This window comes from Ambystoma mexicanum, chromosome 3p (genome assembly GCF_040938575.1).
Source record: "Ambystoma mexicanum isolate Mex_15411 chromosome 3p, UKY_AmexF1_1, whole genome shotgun sequence".
Classification (NCBI taxonomy): domain Eukaryota; kingdom Metazoa; phylum Chordata; class Amphibia; order Caudata; family Ambystomatidae; genus Ambystoma; species Ambystoma mexicanum.
In genome coordinates, this window is record NC_090925.1 from 326,569,848 (window position 1) to 326,582,013 (window position 12,166).

General features: G+C 47.1%; 1 protein-coding gene across 2 annotated transcripts in view; it reads right to left on the reverse strand.

Moving 5' to 3' along the window:
* LOC138580390 (3'-5' exoribonuclease HELZ2-like) overlaps positions 1-12,166 on the reverse strand; it is a 957,207-nt gene that overhangs the window by 379,128 nt on the left and 565,913 nt on the right. For both annotated transcript variants that reach the window (XM_069650902.1, XM_069650903.1), the window contains exons 11-12: positions 9,283-9,420; positions 7,932-8,099 (exon numbers count right to left, since the gene is read on the reverse strand). In XM_069650902.1, the coding sequence (XP_069507003.1) occupies positions 7,932-8,099; positions 9,283-9,420 (306 nt within the window). The remainder of the gene's footprint in view (positions 1-7,931; positions 8,100-9,282; positions 9,421-12,166) is intronic.

Consider the following 12,166-nt stretch of genomic DNA (forward strand, 5'->3'; position numbering starts at 1 on the left):
TCCTGATTACATGAGGAATGACGGGGACTGGAGGAAACGCATACAGTAGTGGGAACTCCCAGTCCACCATGAACGAAACTCTCCTAGAGCTCCTCTTGGAGGAAATTCCCTTGAGCAGTACTGCTCGCACTTCTGGTTGGTACCGGTCGTGAACAGACCCACCTGAGGGGTTCCCCAAAGGGTGAAGATCTCTTAAAGGACTTCCCGAGATAGTTCCCACTCATAGGAGACTGTGATCTGCCTGCTCAGAGCATCCGCCGTTGCGTTCTCCTCCGCGGCCAGGTGAACCGCTGATAGGGAGATACCTTCTTGAATAGCCCAGTACCAGAGCTGCATTTCCTCTCTGCACAGAGGTAGTGACCCTACACCTCCTCTCTTGTTGAGCTAGTGCATGGCCACCGTGTTGTTCTTATTTATCAGGACATTCTTTCCCAGTACCGAGGGCAGGAAAGCCTTCAGCACTAGTCTGATTGCTCTCAGGTCCAAAAGATTGATGTGTAGTTTGGACTCTGATGGAGACCAACGACCGCTGATGGTCAGATTGTTGGCGTGAGCCCCCACCCCATGAGTGAGGTGTCCGTCACTACCGTTATCTCCGGCCATGGTTGCCAAAAAGGTTCTCTCTTCAGAATATTCTCCTCGCAGGCCCACCACAGAAGATCCTGTGAGACTCTGGTTGGAATCTGAATGCGGTCCGACATCTTTCCTGAGAATTGGGACATTGAGTTCTCAGAGCCCATTGAAGGGATCTCATCCTCAGGCAGGCCTCTGGCACCAGAAAAATGCAGGATGCCATGAGGCTGAGCAACTTCAAAAATTCGAAGGCCGGAAGACACTAGGCACTCTGAAATTTCATTACCATCTGAAGAATGTCTCAAGCCCTCACCTCGGGTGGCAAGCTCTTTCCCAAGGATGTATCTAATAGTGCTCTGATGTATTGGTGCGTCTGGGAAGGTGTCATATGGGACTTCTTGTAATTGAGGGAGAAGCCCAGTTTGTGAAGAAAGTGGCAGGTAACATTGAGATGATCCAGGATTTGTCTGGGAGAAAGCGCCCTGATCGTGAATCCACCCCTCCTGAGACTCGCTGCCACCACCACAATCAGTTTGGTGAAAACCCTCAGCCGAATGGCAGAACTCGAAACTGAAAGTGCGAGCCGTCCACTGCGAACCTCAGGTATTTCCTGTGCTTAAGATGGATTGGCACATCAAAATAAGCATCCTGAAGGTCCAATGACACCAACCAATCCTGGAGTTGGAGGGCCTGAAGGATCTGAGAAAGAGTGACCATCTTGATTTTGTCTTTCCTGAGGAACTTGTTCAAGCATCTCAAGTCCAAGATGGGTCTCAGTTCTCCGTCCTTTTTGGGAATAAAAAAATATGTGGAATACCAACCCTTGTTCCTCTCTGCCACATGCACCAGTGCTAGAGCACCTTTCTCCAGCAGGGTTAAAATTTCCTGCACAAGGAGCGGATCCGGAATCTTCAAAGAGTGTTTCCCCGGTGGATTGTCCTGGGGCTTCTTTAGAAAAGGAAGGCAGTAACCGTGGGCTATTGTTTCCAGAGCCCAAGCATCGGATGTAATGTCTCACCATTCTCCCAGATGCTGAGACAGCCTGCCCCCCACTGTTGAAGTGTGACTCAAGCCCTCAGAGTGGTTTTGAAGCGGCAGTTGCAGCGGCCGATGGTACAGAGGCTGCTGTGTGAGCTGGCTTAGCACCTCTACCTCGTCCGCCATGAGGACATTTTCTTTGACCTCTTTGACTGGTCATTCCTCTCGCCCTTCCAAATGAGCAGTAATAGCAAAAACATCTACCTCAAAGGTTGTCCGCTAGCACGAAAAAGCTGAGGTTACCTAACAGCGGCACAATTAAGACTTGGCAGCTGCCTTCGAGGTCTGCAACTTCTCAAGGCTCTCGTCAGCCTTGTTGCCAAAAAGATGAGACCCGTCAAAAGGCATGTTGAGAAGTCTAGCCTTCAAATCCGGTGCAAAACCCGACTTCCGCAACTACGCAAAGACTTTCTTTGTAAGACTCTTGTCAACTACTGGATTGGTTTCCCAATTCCTGCCCACCCTTTTTTGCAGTGCCACATAGAAAGACAAGAGTGGATCAGTGGCTGGACCCTTATCCAGAATGTCTGTTAGATCATCCTGATCATAAGGTACTGGAGGTCTAGACCAACCCAAGTATTCAACAACTTTAGACATGAGTTGTCTGTATGAGGAGTGGGCATGCTCCCCGGGTTCTGGACTTCCAAACTCCAATTCAGGAGAGGTATCAATGCCACTAGCATTGTGCAAGCAAAGTATCACAAAGATCTTGCATTCGACTTGCCTCCGAAATAAGGCACTCAGGCACATTTAGGGTACTATACTGGAGTCCAAAAGGGGCCTCTTCCTCATCCGTATGCTCTTCCTCCTCAAAGATGGAAGTCAAAGACCTGAAAATATCCTTTTTCGGGAGAGCTGTACACAACTTCTCTGGTCTAGAACCCAGAGGCTTTGACAGTGTCGAAGGCGTCAACTTGGTTTTAGCCAGTGCCTTTTTCGGAGGAACACTGGTCACCAGTGCCTGTGCCGGCAAAATTGGCGCAGCAAGCGTCAACAATTTCGCTGTCGATGTCGACACTGGCGTCGATGACATCCATGGCCTAAAAGGGGTCGAGGACACGATGGGCGTCACAGGCACCAACGGCGTCGAGGACTTAGAGGGCTTAGAAGGCATCGACGACCTCGATCTTTCACCCCATCTCGAGTGATCGTTAGATTTCTTCTCTGAACGAGGCCTCGAGGACTCTCGACAGGGATCACGCTGTTCACGCGGGCTTGAGGGCGTGTGAGTTTTCGGCCGAGACCTCTCCTTCCCGGCTTCCACAGAAGGCTTGGTCGGAGCACGACCATGTTTATCAAAAATCTTGAGCATTTCCACACGGAAAGCTTCCCACTCTGCAGGAGTCTAATTCTTGGATGGACATGCCACCATTGCGGGGGAACCGTCTGATGAAGACGTCGGGGAAGGCGACCTGCGGTGCCTTCTCCGTGACTTCCTCAAAAGAAGAGAAGGAGTGGCGACTACGACTCCTAGACCTAGACCACGCTTGGCCTACTTCCTCCCAGGCGAGTTGTCTTGCGACTCATCAGTCGAAAGGCCAGCAGGTCAGGACTTCGGGGGTTTGGAAACTCTGCCTACCTGAAGTTTCCCCTTTCGTTCCCTTAAGGCCTTTCCCATCATGGACAGATACTTGGAACAGAAAATCGTATCGTAGCCCTCGCCGAGGCATCACAGGCAGATCTGTTGCGGGTCAGTGATGGATATCTTAGATCCGCAGTCCTTACATGTTTTGAAACAGGACCAAGGAGTCGACGGAGTAGAAGACGAAGACATCTCGAGGTTTCGCAAAAACACACAGAAATATACTTGTACAAGTACGAGGCGCGCTGAGTTTGTCACGAAGCAAACGCATTTGCAGAAAAACTGAACTGAGGTTAACGGGTGCCGTGCATGCTATATATAACATCTGATGACATCACCCTCGATGGAGGCTTTTGAGGGACATTGATCCGACGCCATCAACGCAGGGCGCCCTTTGCCGAAAAAGTTTGCCGAAGCAGCCGAAGCTGGACAACACATGTCAAAGATGAGGAATACGTTGGAGGACACAATCCATTCGAAAGCCGTTTTTCAAACCCAAGTGAAATTCAATAAACACCCTTGAAATGTGGTCACTTGTGTCTGTTTTACTGTCGATATCATACCTTTCTTACAGTGCTTTTTTATATCAGCTCCAACTATGGATGGTTATCGCCTTGTTAATCGATTCTGCAGTTCTGGCACTCTGGTCAGGGGACTTGGATGAGTGGGATCGTGTCTCTGGAAGTCCAAATGGAGCTCACCAAAGTTCTAGGTGGATTTGTCCACGCAAAAACGTTGCACTGCAAATGGGTTGGAGGTCCCCTGGTATTTGCTGTTTGCAGCCCTGGAAGGTCACGACACTTCAGGGGATGGCTCGATCTGTAGTTCATTTTGGGGCTGGTTAGTGCCACCAGCCAAAGGGAAGGAGTCGTCCTCTTCGGAGCTCCTCTGTCAATACGAAAACTGGATTGGGACAGCAGTGGTCACTTCACAGTTACTGGAAGGGTCTGCAGGTGTCTCTGGTCATCTTCAGCTTTGGATCTTCTGTTTCAGTGGTCGACTTGCCTTCTGCCTCAGTTTTCCTATTCACTCCTCTGCAAACTCTCCCAGCAGTTTACAGAAAGGGAAGGGTGGCTGTCCAGTCAGGACAGCCAAACCCCCAGTGGGCACTGGTTCCATTCATGCACATCAGCAGACAGCAGGATAGGGGAGTGTTAAACTCTTCCACTGCTTTCTGTCCTCGCAGATACACTGGAGCCTAGGGGTGGGGCATCCAAGAGTTCCCGCCAACAGAAAAACACATTCAAACCTCCTCCTCCCAGAATGGTAGAAGGGCTAACATAGGACAACCACACTAGAAATGACAAAAAAAGAAAGGAGCCACCATGTTAGAACATAGGTGACCCTTTTGTGCATAACTGAGGCTGTGAATACAGTCTGCGGTAGAAAATAGCACGCAAGTTTGTAGAACACATCCACTGCCACTAGCCATAACTAGAGGGTTGTCACTTTGACAAAAACGTCAGAGGAGCAGAGAGAAAGGGGATTTTAGGGATCCCCTTAGCACTCCTCATAAGGTGGTGTGTGGTAATCTCTCATAAATTCAAGTTTTAGGAAGGATACAAAGTATCCCTCTATCATTAAGAACAGTAGTTGTAAAGGATGTATGCGGTTTGGACGTGGCACAATTGTCAGTGGCCGAATTAACTGTGGTCAACTTGGGCGCTTACCCAATTTTGGCACTGCCAAACCCGCCCAAACTAAATCAACCCCACCCACCCCATCCCCATCCACCTCCTACTTACCTTTTCGCTGTCCGCTCATTTTCTAACCCTGCGGCATGGGATCAGTCCCTCCTATGCGGGTCGGATCAGATGCCGCAGGGTCCGCTTTTCTTTTTTTTTTTTCCTGTCCCCCACCTCCAAACCTCCGAAAGAGGGGGACACCCCGCTACCCCAAAAGCCATCACTACCAAACATGGGGAGCGGGGGACACCCCCGCTCTTCATGTTTGGTAGGGATTACCCAAACTGATCGTTTACAAACCATAGAATGGTACTGGCCGAATTCGGACAGGTTTACCATACGATTGTTTGTAAACTATTAATTTGGTTAATACCTTTTTTAAAGATAGTGAAAGAATCTAAAAGGAGAATACAAAGGGTTCCCAGCAGCATTGCATCTAGGGTGTTGTGTGCAGCAAAAGTTAAACACAGATGCCTTTAAAGAGATATGGAGGAAAGGAGACTCCATAGAAAAGGTAAAACACAGAACAGAGTTCCAAAAGTCAAAGCAAATCCTTATGTTATTTTGCTTATAAAGCGCCAAAGCCCTATGAATGAGAGGAAAAAGGCTCCCCTCATTCAGGATAGAAAGAAAAAGGTCCAGATGTCCAGCAGAAAGTGCTGGGGCTCTCACTAGGAGAAGGGATGAAACATAAAAATGATAAATCTCCCTAACAGGTAGTCCAGCAGGGCTTCACTGGGCCAATCACAGGCAACCTATTATGATTTTCCATCACTGTTTGTTTTTTGAGTCTCCATAATAAAGCTGTAAATTCTAGAGTGTTTTTGTTAAGGATCCTGTTAATTTGCACACTGGTGATAGATTCCCATACAGTATGATGCAATGAAAAGTTCAATTATGCCTTTTTGCTCCCACTTATAATTTATACCAATTTACAGTTTGTCAAGTTGCTTTATTATGTGATATGTTCCTTTTTTTCAAGAAACACTATAAAGCATTTTCTTTTTTAATTCTTTTTATTTCGGTCCTAGGAAACCAAACTCTATAACTGTACCAATTAGAGCTGGAATAATGTGGACAAATGCCTGCATTTCAGACTGGGGTCAAACAAATCCCAGCTTCACCACTTGACTAAAGTGTGTGTTATTACCCAAATTGATTGTTTACAAACGATCGTATGGTAAATCAGGCTGAATTCGGCCAGTACCATACGATCATTTGTAAACAATCAGTTTGGGTAATCACTACCAAACATGGGGAGCGGCGGTTGCTCCCCGCTTGCCATGTTTGGTAGTGATGGTTTTTGGAGGTAGCAGGGGTGTTTCCCCCGCTTCTGGGGGTTTGGAGGCAGGGACGGGAAGAAAACAAAAAAAGAAAAGCAGACCCTGCGGCGTCGGGGCGACCCACGTAGGAGGGACAGATCCGACGCTGCAGGGTTAGAAGATGAGCAGACGGTGAAAAGGTAAATAGGTGGTGGGTGGGGGAGTGTATGAGGGTGGGTGTTTTTTTTTAGTTTGGGCAGTTTTGGCCACGGAAAAAACTGGCTTTGCGGCCAAATTGACCACGGTCAATTCGACCGCGAACAATTGTGCCACGGCCAAACCGTATACATCCGGAGTGACAGGGAGGTCCCTTAAGTGCAAATGGTGGGTGATTATACATTGGAAGAGTGCATAGTAAGCTCCATGATGTGTGCACTCTTCCAATGTATAATCACCCAACATTTGCACTTAAGGGACCTCTCTGTCACTCCCAATTAGCCGCCGAGTGCTGTATCTGCTGTGATCTACCATGGATCACTGAGTTTTTAACGCACTGTTGATGAGAAAAGTATGTTAACAGCTGCCCCACTTCTTTGTGTATCTGAATGTAAAGTGGAAAAAAACGGAACAGAGCTGGTACATCAATCTCAGAATGCTGGCTAGGAGAGCCAATCCAGCGCCCTCAAAGTACCTAAACCCCGGCTGCCACCTTCTTGGCCAGCCCCAAGAAACCACACTGACTGGCGGTGTCTGTTGTCCGGTCCCTACTTCAGAGCCTGCATAGTAAATGCCATAAAAAGAACAGATGAGTAAAACAAGCAGAACTGCACATCACGCCATTCACCAGGACGGTAACACTACATATTATCCCCACCAAAATGATCGCCGTATAATATATATAGTATAATACATAGTATATATCGTCTGGAATGGCCATAGGCAAAAACATTTTGGGAGGGATAATTTTTGGGGGTTTTAGGAGTGGAGGTTACAGGGGTGTCCCCCGCTCTTTTAAACATAATTCAGGGGTTGTGGGGGTGTCCCCCTAAGGTTCCATGTCTTAATATTGCTGCAAAAATATGGCGATATTTCAGTATGGTGATATTTTTGCAGGGATAGTAACACATGGAACCACCAGGACACACGTACATTGGCACAGCGGTCTGCATGCGACTTCATGAGAATAAAAGTTGTTGGTACTGGACAATAATAATTAAGATTAACTGGAAAAGCTTCATGTGAGGACCTGGGTAGGAAGTGTAAGGGCTTCTTTTAAAGGGGGACTTCAGTGGGTTGGGGGAGCCGCTGATGTCTTCTTAAAACCCCTCCAGTTACTACAACTAAGGGACAGTTCCTTTGACAGAACACGCCCTTCCGCCCCCCCTCCCCCACCCCTTCAGAAAAGAGGTGCTAGAAGAGGTGCTAGAATGCACCATGGCCAGTCCTTTGGGCCGACATATTCGAATCTGATGTAATGAAGGAAGTTAAAAGAAACACTTTTTTTGCAGCTGAGCATATTGCATCAACATGTAGGACTGTTAACAGAGATGCTTTGCCAAATACAAATGCAGAAATTCAATGATGCAGTTTATGAACCTGTATTCCATAATTGGCAATGTTTTTATTTAGGCGAAATTGAGACAAGTAGCTTCCTCATACATTTTGCCCCTTGGATAATATGATATTTTTTTTTTTATTGCACCCCCTGTTGGCACCCCACTGTTCCATTAACCCAGGCAACCGCTCACTAATGCACTCCCAGAAGCCCACATCCATGAAAGTATTGTTTACCAGCAACAACGTCAACTGATTTATTAGATGGGCCGCAATAGAGGATGCAACTCTTGGCTCGATCATCTGCAGGATCCAGAGGAACTGGCACCTGCTGCTGTTCTTGCTCCAGGTTTATTCTGTGGAACCAGTGCACAAGGTGGACACCAACCAAAGTCTTCCCTGTTCCTGGAAAAGGAGAGGTCAAGTGAGATTTCTCTCCTACAGCATAAGCAATTAAGCACTCCACTCATTTATGCCAAGTAAAATATTGAGTAGTCGGAGTCCCCTGCAAGCTGTACCAATGCCCGTGTGCTACCCCACCCCCACCTCAAGCCTTGACTAGGCTAAATCCTTAATTCTTGTACTTTATATTTATTTTGAGTTGCTCCCCAAATCCATCTTGCGAGAGGACCAGTAAACCTCCGAACCCTGAAAGGAGGAAATGCACGGTCATTGCTAACAACTTTGCAGCTTAGGTCTTCAACCATCCAAACATTAGCACAGCCATCTCTCCATCTACTGAATTATTCCACGGCCATCCTCAATTTCAACCTTTCCTCAAACCATTCCATCAAAGCCCTTCATGTACCACACCCCCACCCAAGAAGGCCTTTTTGGCACAGACTATTTAACACCTAACCAACACTTCATCTCACTCTGTGCTACATTTATTTCATGGTCCCAAATGCCCTTGTACTGCAAGACAGCCCTCATAATTCCTCCTCCCCTGATCCATTTCATTCCCCTGCCAGCCAAAGAAAGCCTTCCTTCGCCTTTCTCTGCACACCCACATTTCTCCTCAATTATCTCTTCACCTTGCTAAGACAATGATCAATATCTGGCCAGTTGCGGGTTGCCCTCTCAAAGTACTTTACCACTGGTAAGGCCTCAACTTTGCATCAACTTCTTCAGACATAAGGCAAGTTGACTAGCATAAAAAATGGATGAATCTGCCAACCAAACCGTCTGCCTCCAACACACTCCGCTCCTGAGAGTTCCAGATTCTGGTCCTCTTTACGTCCTCTACATTGGCATGTTCATTGAGCCGAGGGCTTCTAGCCCACTACCCACTTTACAGTACCACATCAGCAAACTAAAACTCCCCACCTGCTACTTCACTAATCCCGCTGGGCAGCACCAACAGCATCCGTACCCCAGATACTGGCATGATGGGTGGGTAGACTAATGTGTTTATTATTTTGACTTGCCTTATTGCTCCAATCATGCTTTGTGTCACCACCAGCTCTTAAATTACTTAAGTAGCATTTCCAATGTATCCGACCTCCAGTGGTTTTCATTGGATTGCTCAGACTTCCAATGCAGAGACACACAATCAGTTATACTTTCACAGGATCAGTTTACTGCTTACCAGGAGGTCCCTGGATCAACGTGAACGGGTCCCTCAGCGCCGTTGCAATTGCCTTGTTCTGACTTGCATTTAGCCGACGATAATTGCTAAACACATCAAAGGTGTTCTGCTTCAAGATTTTGGAATTACGTGATGATCCTGGAAAACAAAAGGCAAGCATGTCACAGTAACAGGATCCCCAACAATTCCACAAGTCATTGAACTTCTTTTTTTAAATAGTATGGAACATGCAAATTAAAGTCTAACAAGCTTATACATTAAACATGTTTTTTTTTAAAGGGGGGAATAAGACGGGTAAGATTCACAAAAAGAAACTCTCCCTGTCCTGAGTCTCCCAGCAGTATTGCTGGACACAGATTTTTTTAAATGACTTCTTTTTATTTCACTGACCCGCTGCATTTACTTTTGTTCTGGACCCACTGGACTCTTCGTACAAGGTTTGAGTGGGCGTGGGGGGTTGCGAAGAGACCGCTCCCCTTAGTTTTGGCCCTATGCTTTCCTATGGTGCCCCCCCACCACACACACACACCTACACCTTAAGTGGTGTGCTACCAGGCACCCCACAGCCCCTTTTGCAATGTTGTTTGGACTCATTGGTGAATCCCCTAGACCCACCAGGGCAGTAGTGGTCATTTACTGTGTGCAGCATAAGCCATTTTGCTACTGACCAGGAATGCTCTTACAGGCAGATGGCAGTCTTCACTTTTTACCTATTTTGGGAAGCATTGTGCCGGGCTGCTCTGCTTTTGCAGCCATGGTAATGCATTAAAGTGACATGTTGTAAGTCCTGTTACCGCCCTACCTTTCTAGGTGGGGAACGCTCACTTTTTATTACACCTTGGCTGGCGGGCCAATTGCTTTTGTTAATGGGAAGTGAGGAAGGCCCGTCTGCCCCCAATCCACATTACTCCAGGGACTTGGATGTTGCTGGTCAGATTGTTGGAGGCGGGCTGTCCCCCATTGTACAGCCACCTCCAAGTTTGAATGATACAGGGTGCCCTTATTGGAGCGCTGCAGACTCCCCTACCCCATTTTCTTGATAGAAGGAGAAAAGCTGGACCAAGGAACCAAATCGACCACTGGAACTGAAGAGATCCTAAAACGATTATGACAGAGGGACACCGGAGGACTGCTGCAGCAACCAGCATTGGCTCAGCCAATATCACTGCATTGCGGACCTCAACCTTCATATCAATAGGTAAAATGGCTGAGCGGGTTCACCGCTCGTTGCTGTGATCTGTGTTTGATAAGCAGGTTGCAGGTTCGAATCTCAGCAAGGCCAACTCAGCTTTTCATCCATTCGAGGTCGATAAATGAGTACCAATTTTGATTGTGTAATAATAGTAATGTATGTAAATAGGTCCTATGTAAATCGCTTCACATTAAAGTGCTATATAAAAATTATTATTATTCTTATTTTAGGGGAAACCTCTGCGAGATGCAGTCCCGATTTTGGTGATACCAACCAGTCACCTCTCCTGCTCTAGGTACATCGCCAGTTTTCGTTCTTAGGAGCGTGTATCTTTGCATTTCCTCTGCAAGGCCCGGAACTAGCGGGTTATCATTGCAAGGACTTCCTGCTAGCCAAACGGCTGAACTTTTCGTGGTCATCCTCGAGGCTCTGCTGAGACTCTGGAAATTCGCTCTGCTGCCCTACACCAGTCGACCAGCCTGCAGGACAACCAGCGTGCAGCCGCAGTGTGCCTCGTGTCTCAGCCCAGGGTCAATGCAAGAAATGCATCTGTGAACATATCCCCAAACCCCTCCTTTTCCGTTTAACAGAATCTGTGTGTCGTCCCCCCACCACCTTAGGTCTCCAGAAAAAGCTACAGATGACTGGTGGTGACCACTCTGAAAACCCGCGACCGTGAACAGAAACTACATCAGCGAGCTTGGCTTTCCCCAAAGCTTTAGTGTCGACTAGGTTCTAACTTCTGAGGTGCAGAGGGGCCAGAGATCACATATCTCTTAAACCACCCCCTCCCCAATGGGTTTCCATTGGGAACAAAGTCATGCTTACCTTAACGCCATCTGGGGCTAGCTCAAGACAGTGGTATCGAGGTCAGTATGTCTGTTGGCCAGTCTTAAGAACCCCAGAGGTGGCAGTTGCTCCTTCTGTTGCTGGAATTTGACTTCTGACCCTTAAGTCTCCATTTGGCATTGTAGCAATTGCCCTGCACAAACTGAAAGTCAGTACATTTCCTGCACTAGACGATTGGGCACTCCCGGCCACTCACCTTTTGCCTCAGGAACCTTTTGGGACACCTAAAGCTACCAGAGACTTGGTACAAGCTAGGGCTGGACTGCGAAGCTGTGGTATATGGTGCTGGGTGATTACAAGTAAAAGGCCTATGCATAATGTGTGCTTAACATTAATTCTCCCTACTTAATTGACTGCATTTATTGAGTGAATAATCTTTTGTGATTTTAAAGTAGCGAGTAACCAATAGTGGGTTACCTGAGTTGTATATATGTACTAAAGTAATGTTTTACTTACCTTAAAATATTTTAAGTGTGCCTACTTTACACGGATCCAACTCCTTCCCATTCCCAACACCCGGAACCTTATGATCAACTATAAAACCTGTGATGGCAGAGGTCAAAATGAGGCTCAGAGCAGACGATTTCCAGAGAGTAGGGCAGCTTATCATCTTTTCTTACACAAGCAAAGTAATTCTGGCAATCAAGGAAGGCAGCGCAGGTGGCTTTTCTTCGGATCACACTGTTAGACAGGTTTATATATAATCATAAACAAATTTAAAACAGAATAGAAACATCGCAATTCTGAATGACCTCTGGGCGGAATGCAGTAGTGATCTGCAAAGCTAGCTTTCTGCTTGAAAGGCAATGCAAAGTCTAGACTCTAGACAGACAATCGTCAGTG